Source organism: Pelodiscus sinensis, chromosome 7 (genome assembly GCF_052426305.1).
Source record: "Pelodiscus sinensis isolate ZL-2025 chromosome 7, ASM5242630v1, whole genome shotgun sequence".
NCBI lineage: Eukaryota > Metazoa > Chordata > Testudines > Trionychidae > Pelodiscus > Pelodiscus sinensis.
In genome coordinates this window covers 77,725,663-77,741,055 of record NC_143058.1, presented here as the reverse complement: position 1 = coordinate 77,741,055, position 15,393 = coordinate 77,725,663, and the positions used below count along the sequence as shown (strand labels likewise).

Below are 15,393 nucleotides of genomic sequence, written 5' to 3'. Positions count from 1 at the left end.
ACATCTGAATGGATTCTGGTATTGTCTTCTTTCTCTTTTTGGCCATTGTGAATAATAAAAGCATGAACTGGTAAATTCAACCCTGTACTTGTTCTAATACGATAATCTTCATTGCTGACTTATTTCATTTCTATTAAAAACCCCAAGTCCTCAGTGCTGCATGCACAAAAATAGATTCTTGTCCATCTTTGGGTACTTTAGAATAAGATTTTTTAATTATTTTTGTGTATGTGACTTTAATGCTGATGAGGGTCTGGATTGGTAACTCTGAAGATTCTATCCACAGGACTTGTACAGCATGGACATTAGCAAGGTGAGGTTTTCCACCTTGCCCAATGAATATGATTCCACTTTGTCCTTGAAGGAGCACCTCTAGGTCTAACAGATCTGTCTCCACAGTCTATTTAGTTCTTGGTCTCTCTCTGCTGAGAGACTATCAACAAAAGGTGCTAATCAGTGCCAATTATCTAAAAGGAACAGAACTGAGATCAACTAATTTCATGCAGGTTCACCACAAAACCCAAGTTTTTGCAGACTGATGGCTCTATAGTGAGAAACATCCTGCTTCATGTAGAGTATTTACAGCTTTTTAAAATTCTCTTATTAACACATAATTGTTTAAATGAGGCAAATCAGTAGTCCACTCCTGCAGTAGCAGGAATTCTGCTTCTAGCAGGAATTCTGAGAAAATGCCATGCATTTATAGTAAACTATTTGTCTTGAGTGGGGGAAGGGATAAATTCACTCCAATGTATGTATTCTCCATCTTTAAGAATCTGCCAATTTTAATAAAAGCACATCTGAGAATTTAGGGGCTTTCTTCAAGTTTGCATCATTCATCATATAAAGTGACATCTTAATTAAAAAAAATAAAAAAGGAAAATCAATCCTCTACTGCAGATAAAAATAGGCTATGTATAAAAACTGCTTGACAATCTTAGATTTGAAAACTTATTCTTTCATTATCCTGATACTCATGTTACAATTCTGTTTAATTTGACATCAAACAAAACTTGACCTGAAGTTAATCTTGACCCTAGATTAAACAATAATGCTACAAGTTTAATCTTAAACCTTTCTTAAACCTCTTGGAAACCAAATGCCGTCTCAAATAAGAAAGCCATAACTTTTAATACTGCTAACAGCTTTCTTAGTCAATTGTTTACAGTCCTCTCAGTGTTTTTTATTCTAATGCCACCTTGGCAGCTGTCTCACCATTAAAAATGATCTTAAATTAGAAATTTTACTTTTAAACAGATTAAGTGAACAAGAAAAAATACTAGCTAGTACTTAGCCTAGGTACTAGTACAGACCATAGTCTTGCGTGTATGTGTATATACACAAAGCTTGAAATAATAACCAGGACCTGAGGTCCAGAGCAAACATATTTTATCAAATGACCAAGTTAAAACATCACAATCTGGCTTTGAAGGGCCAATACACAAACCAAGCATGATTATTTTGACACACAATGGAAATCCTAATGCTGAGTACAGAGTTCATTATTGTGAACATGATTACATCTACTATTTCTTGTCATGTATTTCTGGGGAAAATAGCTATTCCCTCAGTGCATACGCAAGGGCCTGATCCTGCAAACGTTTGATGCATGTGAGTAATTTTACTCAATAAGTAAAGAGTTTGCTGGATCTGGCTCTTTACATTAAAACCATCCATTGAATAAATTATGTACATTTATGGTTAGGATGGGTAGGTTCATAGTCAATATTTTCCCCAAACACAGTTCTTACCCTAAAAATCCCCTAAAAGTGGGATTCAGCAGGGAACATTTATACTCCTCATATTTGAACTTGTCTTCCAAAGATGAATTTTAAGTATACAGGGAGACCTCAGGGGTTGAAAAAATAATTTAGCAAACCTGTGTTCAGCATAAAGCAATGAAGATAACCTACTTGTCTGAGAAGAGATGAGATATTCAGAGGAATTTCCATGTTCATCAATGAATTTATACATGGAGTTGGTGATATAGTTGTGCTGGATAAAAACAGGTAGGGCTCCAAGCATTACTCTTGTTTACTATATAACTGTCTTCTAAACAGAAGCTGTTCGCTATTGTACCTTTGTGTACTTGAGTTCATTTCCTATCCAATATTAAGATGCTTCACTCTGGGTATGTCTACACTACCCCGCTAGTTCGAACTAGCGGGGTAATGTATGCATACCGCACTTGCTAATGAAGCCCGGGATTTGAATTTCCCGGGCTTCATTAGCATAAGCGGGGAGCCGCCATTTTTAAATCCCCGCTGCTTCGAACCCCGTGTAGCGCGGCTACACGGGGCTCGAACTAGGTAGTTCGGACTAGGGTCCTATTCCGAACTACCGGTACTCCTCGTGAAACGAGGTGTACCGGTAGTTCGGAATAGGCACCCTAGTCCGAACTACCTAGTTCGAGCCCCGTGTAGCCGCGCTACACGGGGTTCGAAGCAGCGGGGATTTAAAAATGGCGGCTCCCCGCTTATGCTAATGAAGCCCGGGAAATTCAAATCCCGGGCTTCATTAGCAAGTGCGGTATGCATACATTACCCCGCTAGTTCGAACTAGCGGGGTAGTGTAGACATACCCTCAGTGATTTATTTGAGTGTATTCAAAATATTGAACACAGACACAGACACACATACACCTGCTTCAAGAAGCAACAAGTGACCCATAATGGACCTAGCTTCAATGAAATGGTCTCTGAAGTATGGAGAAGCTTTTATCAATCTAGAAGGCAGAGAGATTATAGATGACACTCCAAAAATCCACCTGCGATAGTTTAATATTTTTCTATTATCTCCACACTAAGAATCTGTATATGGCGCTGCCTTCGCTTGGCATGCCACTCAGCCATGTATTTGTACTGTTTATAATGACTATGTGAAACCATGTATCAATTTGGCAATCATTGCATCTTCACTGCACCATACCTACTTTTATATATATGTGGTCCACAAAGTACTTCAGGCCAAGAGGGTGATTCTGTCCCTAAGGCAATCAAAAGAGGTCAGCACACACTCTGGAAATCATACAAAAGAACCCAGTCTCCCTCCCCAAGTCTTCACAAATGAACATGATTACTTCTTGACAATGATGGGGGGCATGAGAAAGAAGCCTTTCCTTCTTCTTCTTTTTCTTCTTCTTCTTCATGATCAGGATGGTTGGTGATGAAAATAACCTCTTGGGAGGAGCAGTGGAGGAAATGTTTGAACATTCACAGTTTAATGCAAAGCACAGATGAATTAAATTCTGTAGTTGCTTTCAGGCAGTTTCGCGCATAGAAAAAAAGAAATGTTTAGAAAATAAAAAGTTTACTTTGTCTTTCTGGTTGTGGGCAAAACCAGTCTGTATCCCACTTTGACAAGGAAAAATGGGATCCAAAATTAATCTGATTTGTGGCAGTACAGGTCCTTAAGTGCTTTCAGCTCCTCAATCAGTGTCTTGTTTTGGTTTTCAAGCACAGCCACTCGGTTTTCGAGACATTTCACATATTCTTTCTTCTTCCTGCGACACTCACGTGCAGCCTCTCTGTAAAGCAAAAAAGGCCATTCAAACTCAGCGTATGAGAAAGCATGAGCTGCTTTTGAGCTTGACTATTCAGGTCAAACTGCCAAACCAATATCAGCATTTTTAGAACTTGGCTGTAGAATTAGAGGAATTTGTAATTCAGGAAGAAATTAAGCATATAACCATTTTTGTCGCAAATCATACATATCAAAATCACAAAGATCACGTCAGTATATGAGTAGCAGCATGTAAACACTAACAAAATTCTGCCCATTTTAGAATGTGACTGAACAGCATTGTAACTATGGCAGCCTCTGTGCTGAGTACATCACTTTGTTATCATTTCAATGAGTTTTATAATAAGAAATACAACCTCTCTCTGAGTTATGAAGGAGTTACGGACCAAACACTTGGCCATAACTCGATCTGTTCATAACTCCAACCCCATTGAGTTACATAGCGACCGCACTGTTCACAAGCGTGGGTCGTGTTCGTAACTTGGAGACTGCCTTTATGACCACTCCATGGGAGCTTTGGTCGTAAATGCGAATGGTCATAACTCGACCGTTCGCAACTCAGGGACCGGCTGTAATATAATAAAAAACCTGAGTACGAGTAATGTTCATCAAGTTAACCCATCCATTTGCTATGGTACAAATGAACAATGGCAGCAGTGATAAAACACTGTTAGCTTTGTTTACTCAATGCAACAGAAGCTATAATTAAGGCACTCAAGTATTTGTCTTCTAGATCAGGGTTTCTCAACCTATTTTTATAAAGTACCCCTTTAAAATTATATATATATATATATATATATATATATGAAAAGTACCTCCAGTACCTACAGTTGTCAGACACACATTTTTTTTCTACTATTGCAATACATTTGTTTAACATCTTAATCGTGGCTGGGCAGGTGATGACATTTTTGGGTGTAAAAAGTACAAAAATAGTAAAGTGCTGTAAAACTTAAACTAAAAATTCAGTTTTCTCCAAATTTCAGTTGTGTTGACGTACCCTCCTCCCCAGACTTCTTTCGAGTACCCCTAAGGGTACTCATGCCACTGGTTGAGAAACATTACTCTAGCTGTACAAAACCTTGTTACCAGTGCAGTGCCCTCGTTTTACTGATACTATTAATATCACTACACTTAATTGTACAGTATTTCAAATAATATATCATCCCTTCCCCCTTTTACGAGAATACAACTTATTCTTAGCAACCACATGGATATTACATGATTATCTTACCAGCTTCTGTTGTATCAATAATATAGAAATCAAAACGTATTGAAGTAAGCTTCAACACAGTATGCCACAGAGCTACTTTGTAAAAACTGGTGCTGAAGCACCCTAATTCAGATGCCAGCCTGCTAAGAGCATCAATGAAAAATACAATGCCAAACTAAGTGCTAAGCATCCTTGAAGTAATAACACTGAAGGAAAAACTTTAATAAGCTCCAAATTATGAGCACCAAAGTGCAAAGGAAAAACAGACATCAAAATGCCACAATACGGTATGAAAGCAACCCGAGGCAAGAACCTAAAAAAATGAATAAATGTGTACTGGACTTGACTAGAATGCTGCATACAAGATAGCTAAGCTAGAGGGCACTGGGATCTGGTAAAAAGCTGGAGCAATTGGGACATCTGGAAAGCAACATTTACATGCAACAAGGAGTGGGTGTTACAGCTACTCTTCTGCCCCCTCTTTGAAAGGGATTTCTGGGGTCAGTCATCCGCTGGGGGAGCTCCAACAGCCTACTTATGATGATATGGGTCGCTGTGCACAAAGCCTGGATCACCTGGTGCTCCTTGAGATTGTGAAGTTGGGAGCACGATTCCTATTTCTGTAATGCTTTTCATTGAAAGATCTCCTACCACCCCTGTTGAATACATATATAAGATCATGCCCATTTCACAGATAAGGAAATTGAGGAAACTAGTCACTTGAGGAAATTGAGTTACTAAAGTTCCAAAAGGGCTTGATTAATCTCCTATTAAAACCAATGGAAAGACCTCACTGATATAAATGAGTGATGGGACTGGCCTAAAGATACAAAGTAGCAAAGGCAGGAAAGCAACCCAAATCCCCTGTTCTACCACATGTCACTTGGAAGCTGTGTAACTGTCCTAAAGGCAATTCACAGCTATGATCCATGCCCTCTTGATGCCAACTGGCAGAGTGCACTGCAGTGCATATGAGTTATAGATAAGGCTAGAATTTTGTCATGGGCATTTTTAGTGAAAATCATGGATGGGCCATAGGCATTCAACAAAAATTCATGAAAGCTGTGACCTCTGGCTCCCTGGTTTCCCCTACTACTATGGTGGCTGGGAACTGGGCTCTACCCAGAGCAATTGGGAGCTGCAAAGAGACCATATTTCCCAAAGAGAAAACAGGACACCCCAAGCTGCTCACCTGAGCCCTCATCCCCTCCTCCCCATGCAAGGGTGTTGCCTGCCACCCCTCTGACTGCCAACAGCAGCCCCATGCAGAAAACATCAGAGGTCATGCATTCCATGATTTTTGTGAGCTCTGTGACATAAATGTAGCCTTAGTTATAGGGATTCCCTGGGTCTGATATTTACATTCTAGTTCACCAAAGAGCATCTTGTATGGCAGGGCTACTCAACATGCAGCCCGCAGCCCGTTTGTTTGCAATGCAGTTTGGGTTTACATGAGACTCAACGGGCAGCCTGCAGGTGGAACACTTATTCATGCCCATCAGTATGAAATAAGCTATTTGCGTGGATTTGTATATATATTTGCATGTATATGCAACCACACTTAAGTTGCGAAGGCTTCCAAAGTTGAGTAGCCCTGATGTAAGGTTTCTACTGAATACACGTTACACTAGCCAGCACAATCTTTGGGAAAGGTGTGCTCGGATAGGTAAGGTGACATTGTATGTGTGTATATATATTGTGACAAAAGCTAGGCCAGTCAGCTGCAAGAGGGTATGCAAAGTTCTAGAACACTAAAGGCCCTCTTCTCTATCAGCTGAGGAGGAGTCACCACAAGCCAAGTAGGATCAGCTGAATCCAATAAAGGGCTGCCTCAGAACTTTTTAAACTCCTCCCCTGTTGAGGTAAGGTTTCAGGGGCAGGAGAAGCAGGAAGAGACAAACTGTGACTAGGTTAGTAGCAGCAGAGAGGTAAGGATCTCCAAAAGGAGAAACTGGGCTTTTAGTCACCTGTTCTGTCTGAAATGGGCTTGAAAATAGGACACATTCCTATATTACAATCATAGAGCTGGGAGAGACTTTAGAAGGCCATCAAGTCCAGCCCCCTGCTCAAGGCAGGGCCAATCCCAATTAAATCAACCCGGCCGGGGCGTTGTCAACCCGAGACTTAAACACCTCTAGGGATGGAGACTCCACTACTTCCCTAGGTAACCCATCCCAGTGCTTCACCACCCTCCTAGGGAAATAGTTTTTCCTAATATCCAACCTGGACCTCTCCCCACCGCAAATTGAGACCATTGCTCTATGTTCTACCATCTGTCACTACTGAGAACAGCCTCTCTCCATCCTCTTTGGAACGTCCCTCCAGGAAGTTGAAGGCTGCTATCAAATCCCCCCTCACTCTTCTCTTCTGCAGACTAAATAGACCCAACTCTCTCAGCTGCTCCTTGTAGGTCATAGGCTCCAACCCCCTAATCATTTTGGTTGCCCTCCACTGGACCCTCTCTAGGGCGTCCACATCCTTTCTATAGCGGGGGGCCCAGAACTGGACACAATACTCCAGATGTGGCTTCACCAGAGCCGAATAAATAGGAATAATCCCACCTCTGGATCTACTGGCAATGCTCTTCTTAATGCACCCTAATATGCCATTAGCCTTCTTGGCTACAAGGGCACACTGTTGACTCATATCCAGCTTCTCATCCACTGTAACCCAATTCCTTTTCTACAGAACTGCTACTTAGCCAGTTGGTCCCCAGCCTGTAACAATGTTTGGGATTCTTCCGTCCCAAGTGCAGGACTCTACACTTGTCCTCATTGAACCTCATCAGATTTCTTGTGGCCCAATCCTCCAATTTGTCTAAAAAAGCGGCGAGGAGTCCTGTGGCACCTTATAGACTAATTGCAGTGTAGGAGCATAAGCTTTCGTGGGCAAAGACCCACTTCGTCAGATGCAATTTGTCTAAGTCACTCTAGACTTTATCCCTGTCCTCCAGCATCTCTCTCTCTCCCCCTAGCTTAGTGTCATCTGCAAACTTGCTGAGGGTGCAATCCATCCCCTCATCCAGGTCATTAGTAAAGACGTTGAACAAAACCGGTCCCACAACCAAACCTTGGGTCACTCCACTAGAAACCGACCGCCATCCTGACACTGAGCCGTTGATTATTACCCGCTGGGCCCGACCTTCTAGCCAGCTTTCTATCCATCTTACCGTCCATTTATCCAATCCACATTCCCTTAACTTGCTGGCAAGAATATTGTGGGAGACCATGTCAAAAGCCGTGCTAAAGTCAAGGTATATAACATCCACTGACTTCCCCATATCCACAGAGCCAGTTACCTCATCATAGAAGCTAATCAGATTGGTCAGGCACAACTTGCCCTTCATGAATCCATGCTGTTCCTGACCACCATCCCCTCTTACAAGTGCTTCAAAATGGATTCCTTGAGGATCCCCTCCATGATTTTTCCAGGAAGTGAGGTAAGACTGACTGGCCTATAGTTCCCTGGATCATCCTTCTTCCCTTTCTTAAAGATGGGCACTACATTTGCCTATTTCCAATCATCCGGGATCTCTCCTGATCTCCATGACTTTTCACAGATAATGGCTAAAGGCTCCTCAATAACATCTGCCAACTCCCTCAGTACCTTCAGATGTATTCAGTCCGGACCCATGGATTTATGTTCGTTTAGCTTTTCTAAATAGTTCCTAACTTGTTCTTTCCCCAGGAAGGACTATCCATCTTCGTCCCATGTTGCGTCACTTAGCACATCAGTCTGGAGCTGACCTTGTCCGTGAATACAGAGACAAACAAAGCCTTGAGTACCTCAGCTTTCCCCGCATCATCTGTCACTAAGTTACCGCCCCCATCCAGTAGGGGCCCCACAGCCTCTCTGATCACCACCTTCTTACTAACATGCCTGTAGAAATCTTTCTTGTTCTCCTTCACATCCCTTGTGGGTTGCAATTCCAATTACACTTTCGCCTTCCTGATAACTCCCCTGCATTCTCGAGCTATACATTTATACCCCTCTTTAGTCATCTGTCAAAGTTTCCACATTTTGTAAGCTCCCTTTTTGTGCGTAAGTTCACCAAGGATTTCCCCAGTAAGCCAATCTGGTCTCCTACCATATTTACCTCTCTTGCTATGCATTGGAATGGTTTCTTTCCATGCTTTCAATAAGGCTTCTTTAAAATACTGCCAGCTCTACTGGACTCCTTTTTCCTTCATGTAAGTGTCCCAGGGAATCCTGCCCATCAGGTCTCTGAGGGAGTCGAAGTCTTGCTTTTCTGAAGTCCAAGATGTGTATTTTACTACTCTCTTTTCTTCCTTTGGTCAGGATCCTGAGCTCTACCATCTCATGATCACTGCTTCCCAGGTTGTCACCTACCTCTACTTCCCCTATTAGTTCCTCCCTGTTTGTGAGCAGCAGGTCAAGCTGCGCACGGCCCCTGGTCCTGCAGCACTTGTACCAAGAAGTTATCCCCAACATTCTTCAAAAACTTCCTGGATTGCCTGTGTACTGCCGTATTGGTTTCCCAACAGATATCAGGGTGATTAAAGTCCCCCACGAGAACCAGGGCCTGTGATCTGGAAACTTCTCTCAGTTGTCCAAAGAAAGCCTCGTCTACCTCATGCACCTGATTCGGTGACCTGCAGCAGACACCAACCACAACATCACTGCTGTTGCTTACACCTCTAAACTTGAGCCATAGACTCTCAACAGGCTTTTCTTCCTCTATATACTAGAATACTGAATAGTCATAGTGCTCTCTTACATACAGTGCAACTCCTCTTCCTTTTCTCCCCTGGCTGTTCTTCCTGAACAGTTTATACCTTCAATGACAGCACTCCAGTCATGCGCGTCATCCCACCAAGTCTCTGTTATCCCAATCAAATCCTAGTTCTTGGACTGGTCCAGGGCCTGCAATTCTTCCTGTTTGTTACCCAGGCTTCTCGCATTGGTGTACAAACACCTTAGATAACCAGTTGATCGCCCTACCTTCTGCATTTGAATCAGGGGTCCACCTTTGTTGCTCATTCCTCTTTGCATTTCTTCCTGGTATCTGACCTCTCCACTCCACTCAGGGTTTTGGTCACCGTCCCCCAACGAACCTAGTTTAAAGCCCTCCTCACTACATTTGCAAGCCTGCCCACAAAGATGCTCCTTCCTCTCTTGGTTAGGTGGATCCCATCTCTTCCTAACAATCCTTGTGCCCGGAACAGAGTCCCATGGTCGAAGAAACAAAAGCCCTCTCTGCGACACCACCTGCGCAACCACGCATTTACGTCCTCAATTCGACGATCCCTGCCCAGTCCTTTCCCTTCAACAGGGAGGATGGACAAGAACACCACTTGCGCTCCAAATTCTTTGATCCTTCTTCCCAACTCTACGTAATCTGCAGTAACCCGCTGAAGGTCATTCTTGGCTGTATCATTAGTTCCCACGTGGAGAAGCAGGAAGGGGTAGCAATCCGAAGGTTTGATCAGGTTGGTAAACCTCTCAGTCATTCTGAATTCGAGCTCCCGGTAAGCAGCACACCTCTTGAGATTCCAGGTCCACACGGCAGATGGATGGCTCAGTCCCTCTTAGGAGGAAGTCCCCGACCACCACTACCCGCCTTCTTCTTTTGGGGGTGGTGGTCGTGAAACGCCCATCCCTAGGACTATGCATCCCATGCCTTCCAGTGGTTCCCTTTCGATTTCCCTTTCTATTTCGAAGTGTTTCCCTTTCGATTTCTTCCTTGTAAGGTCCCTTCCAAAGCATTCTCCATCTCAGAGCCTGTGGAGAGAGCCTGAAAGTGATTACTTACCTCTGTAGGAATGGGCGATTCCCGTGCTGGCTTTTTTTTCCTTCTAGAAGTTACATGCTGCCAGTTCTCTTTGTTGTGCTGTACTGCCCTCTCTGGCTCTTCCACCTGCCTTGCTTGCAGGATTAAATGCTGCCTTCTATCGAAGAAATCTTCATCCTCTCTGATCGAGCGTAGGGTCTACACTTGGGCCTCCAGTCCTAATTTTTTCCTCCAAAATGGCGACCAGCTTGCACTTAGTGCAGATGAAATCCCTTCTTTCTTCCATGAGGAAGACAAACATGGCACATGCTGTTCAGGTAACAAGAGCAGAACTATCACCATCCATACCTGCTGTCCTAAAAAAGGGTTTAAAGGGAAGACAAGAGTACCTCGCCCTCTTCCCTCTCCCCTTCCAAACGCTCTCTCTAAATTCCCTGTTTGCAATCACCTGTTCGCAAGTTCCCTGGTCTCTGACTCACTCCTTTATAAAGCTATTTTTCTCCATATAATGGCGATTTTTTTGGTCTGAAATTTCATTGGTTTTATGCCCTGCTATGCAGTTTTTAATTTCTTTTCATTCATTTTAACAGGAATTGTCTGAAATGGGCAGTGTGGCTGAAATTTGTCAATGTGGTCTCTTTTTGTCACCTGATAATTTACAAAGAAAAAAGAACGGATACTTACTTCGTACCTGTTGTTCTTCGAGATGTGTTGCTCATCTCCTTTCCATGAAGGTGTGTGTGAGCAGCATGTACGTATCGTTGGAAATTTTTCCCTTAGCAGAACCCGTCAGGACAGCAAGGGAGCCCCCTGGAGTGGCACTGATATACTGGCCAATACTGGCCTGTTGGCCCTCCACCCTCTCAGTTCCTTTTTTTACTACTCCGAGGAAGGGGAGGCAGGTGGGATTTGGAAAGGACACGAGCAACACATCTTGAAGAACAACAGTTACGAAGTAAGTAACTGTTATTTCTTCGAGCGCTTGCTTATGTCCATTCCATGAAGGTGACTCCAAAGAAGAAACCCAGGAAGAGGGATCGGAGTTCTAACCTTCCACTGAGTGGAAGATAGCCCTACCCAAGCAGGCGTCCTCCTCTGCTTGATGCACCAGTGCATAGTGGTTAGCAAAGGTGTGAACAGAGGACCATGTGGTGGCCCTACAATGTCCAGGATGGGGACCTGGGCCACGAGAGCTGCAGAGGAGGCCTGAACTCTAGTAGAGTGGGCCGTGAGAGGAGAGGCTAGAACCCCAGCCAGCCAGCCCTGATATATGCTGTGATCCAAGATGAGATCCTCTGTGAGACCGGCTGACCCTTCAGCTGTTCCATAACAGTTACAAAGAGCTGGGGCGATTTGCAAAATGGTTTCATCCTTTCCAAATAAAAAGCTACAGCCCTCCTAACATCTAGAGTGTATAATGCCTGCTCTTTACTCGATGCATGGGGATAGAAGATGAGCAAGAAGAAGTCCTGAGACACATGGAAATTTGACACCATCTTAGGCAGAAAGGCGGGATGGGGGCGTAGCCTAACCTTGTCTTTGAAGAAAATCTGGCCAACATGATGGCCATTAGCAGGGATACTTTGTAAGACAGGTGGAGAAATGAGCACATTGCCAGTGGCTCAAACGGGGGCCCCATGAGTTTGGCCAGGACCAGATAAAGATCCCAGTGGGAAACAGGCTGCCAAACATATGGGTAAAGCCTGTCCAGGCCCTTCAGGAACCTGTTTACCATCGGGTCAGCAAAGACAGTTTTACCCCTGGTACCCAGTTGAAAGGCGGAGATAGCCGCCAGGTGCCCTTTAAGTGAGGAGGAGGAGAAACCCTGAAGCCTAAGGTCCAAAAGATAGTCCAGAAGTAGGTAGACTGGGGCCTCCATAGGGGATACCCCTCTCTGGGTAGCCCAATAGTAGAACCGTTTCCACTTGGCCAAATATGTTGCCCTTGTGGAGGGCTTCCAACTCCCCAGCAACACCTCCTGTATGCGCGTTGAGCACTGAGGTTCCACCATTGTCAGCCATGGAGCCTTCACGCCATCAGATGCAGGGACCACAGGTCGGGGTGGCGAAGCCTGCCAAAGTCCTGCATGATTAGGTCAGGGACCAGCAGGAGCACGATAGGCTCAGGGGGTTGGAGAACCAATGCTGCCTGGACCATGCTGGTGTGATGAGGATCAGGGATGGCCTGAACTCCTGTACCTGTAGGAATACTCCATGAATCAGCAGGAATGGGGGAAACGCGTATAGTAAACCCCTGAGCTAAGGGGTTAACAGTGCACCCCCCCCGGGAGCCCTTTCCCAGGCCCATGAGGGAGCAGAACCCAGGGCATTTCCTGTTCTGACGTGTGGCGAACCGGTCCAGACAGGGAAACCCCCACCTGCGGAAGATATCTAGGGCTACATCCCCCCTGAGGGCCCACTTGTGAGTGGATAACAATCTGCTCAGATGGTCGGCCAGAATGTTCTGGGAACCCAGAAGATATGAGGCAATCGGGTGATACCTGCTCTGATGCAGAGATCCCACAGGTGAAAGGATTCCCAACACAGGTGAGGAGAGCGGGCCCCGCCCTTCCTGTTGATGTATGTGGCCACTGACGTGTTGTCAGGGGGTATGTCTACACTACAGCACAAATTCGAACTAACTTAATTCGAATTAGTTAATTCGAACTAAGCTAATTCGAACTAGTGCATCTAGACCTAAAAACTAGTTCGAATGAGCATTTTGCTAATTCGAACTAGCATGTCCACATTGAGTGGACCCTGAACCGAGGTTAAGGATGGCCGGAAGCAGTGCCGGCAGGGCATCAGGTTAGGACTTAGAGCGTGGAGCTGCTGTCTCAGGCTAGCCGAGGGCTGTGCTTAAAGGGACCCGACCCCCACCCCAGACAGACAGTTCTCAGGGTTCCCCGCTCGCTTGTCTAACTCGATGAGGGACAGCAAAGCAGTCCTGGCTTGGAGTGCCCTGAATGCCCACACTTGGCACATCACAGCATTCAGCCATCAGCCCCCACTTGCTGCAGGCTGCCATCCGCGGGGGTCAATCGGGGGACTGCAGGAGAGTTTCCACCCCGAGGAGCCCACAGAGCCACCCCAGTCCTCCCCATCGGGGGCTCGTACCCGATTCCTTCCTCACCTCCTTCCACTTACCCCTCCCTAGTCCCCCTTCCTGATGTAAAAAATAAAGGACACGTGTGTTCAAAAACAGAAACTCTCTTTAGTTAACAAAACTGGGGGGGGGGGGGGAGAGGGATTAACCTCTGGGGAGACTGGGAAAAGGAGGTGGGAGAGGGGAAGAGAGAGGGTGGGAGAGGGAAGGAGGAAACCTGGGAGGAGGGAGCTGGAAGGGAGAAGCCAGGGGAAGAAGGAGAAGGGAAAGTATCAAACTACGGTACGCCATATCTTCAGTACTGTGTACAGATGTGATCTCCTCACCCCAGAAAAGATATTTTGGCCTTGGAAAGGGTTCCAAAAAGGGCAACTAAAATGATCAGGGGTTTGGAACAGGTCCCATATGAAGAAAGGCTAAAGAGACTGGGACTTTTCAGCTTAGAAAAGAGGAGACTGAGGGGGGATAGGATAGAGGTCTATAAAAGCATGAGTGGTGTGGAGAGGGTGCATAAAGAAAAGTTCTTCATTAGTTCCCATAATAGGAGGACTAGAGGACACCAAATGAAATGAATGGGTAGCAGGCTTCAAACTAATAACAGAAAGTTCTTCTTCACAAAGCAAAGAGTCAACCTGTGGAACTCCTTGCTGCAGGAGGCTGTGAAGGCTAGAACTAGAACAGAGTTTAAAGAGAAGTTAGATAAAATCATGGAGGTTAGGTTCATGGAGTGCTATTAGCCAGGGGGTAGGAACGGTGTCCCTGGTCTCTGTTTGTGGAAGGCAGGAGAAGGATGGCATGAGACAAATAGCTTGGTCATTGTCTTCGGTCCATCCCCTCCAGGGTACCTGGTGTTGGCCGCTGTCGGCAGACAGGCTACTGGGCTAGATGGACCTTTGGTCTGACCCAGTACGGCCGTTCTTATGTTCTAAGCTCAGGGCTCAGGGTTGGAGGTCTCACTGGACCACCTTGATTTTCATGCAAACCTGCTCCTGGGTTCGCATGTGGCCTTTGGTGGCCAGGCTGGCAGCTATCCTGCCCTAGACGGCCACTTTCCTGTGCCTAGTGCAGAGGTCGTGGACGTTGGAGGCCTCCCCCCAAACCTGGATGAGGTCCACGATCTTTGCACTAGACCAGACGGGCACCCGCCTCTTGCGGCCCCGGGCAGGCTCCTGGGAACCTCCAGCCTGGTCCTGGGAAGAGGCGGAGGGCTGGGTGGCAGCGGGTGACTGGCTCGTGCCGTGCCAGGTGCAGGGTCTGCTGGCTGGGTGCTGGCAGGCTTGCACCTGGCACGGGCACCGTAGCCAGACCATGCCCCTTTAAGGGCAGGGGGGCAGATGAGTTTCCCTGGTTTGGCCCAGAGTGGCCACCAGGATAAACTGGGAAGGGCTAGCCTCCCACTAGTTCGAATTAAGTGGCTACACAGCCCTTAATTCGAACTACTTAATTCGAACTAGGCTTAGTCCTCATAGAATGAGGTTTACCTAGTTCGAATTAAGCGCTCCGCTAGTTCGAATTAAGTTCGAACTAGCAGTTTGCCTGTGTAGAACCTATGAAAGTTAATTCGAACTAATGGCTGTTAGTTCGAATTAACTTTGTAGTGTAGACATACCCAGACAGAATAAGGGCCAAATTCCTCCTGAGCTGAGGGAGGAAGGCCATACACGCGAGGCAAACTGCCCACAGCTCCCTGACATTGATGTGCAGGGAGAGATTGTCCCTTGACCACATACCTTGCGTTTGCATGTCCCTGAGATGGGCCCCCAACCAGTGTCTGACGTGTCTGTCACAAGTCAAAAAGTTGG

General features: G+C 45.6%; 1 protein-coding gene across 2 annotated transcripts in view; it reads right to left on the bottom strand.

Moving 5' to 3' along the window:
• Positions 1 to 2,574: 2,574 nt before the first annotated feature.
• The window catches only part of CREB1 (cAMP responsive element binding protein 1), a 58,011-nt gene continuing 45,192 nt past the window's right edge, over positions 2,575 to 15,393 (bottom strand). For both annotated transcript variants that reach the window (XM_075934367.2, XM_075934365.2), the window contains one exon: positions 2,575 to 3,525. In XM_075934367.2, the coding sequence (XP_075790482.1) occupies positions 3,381 to 3,525 (145 nt within the window). In that variant the 3' untranslated portion in view covers positions 2,575 to 3,380. The remainder of the gene's footprint in view (positions 3,526 to 15,393) is intronic.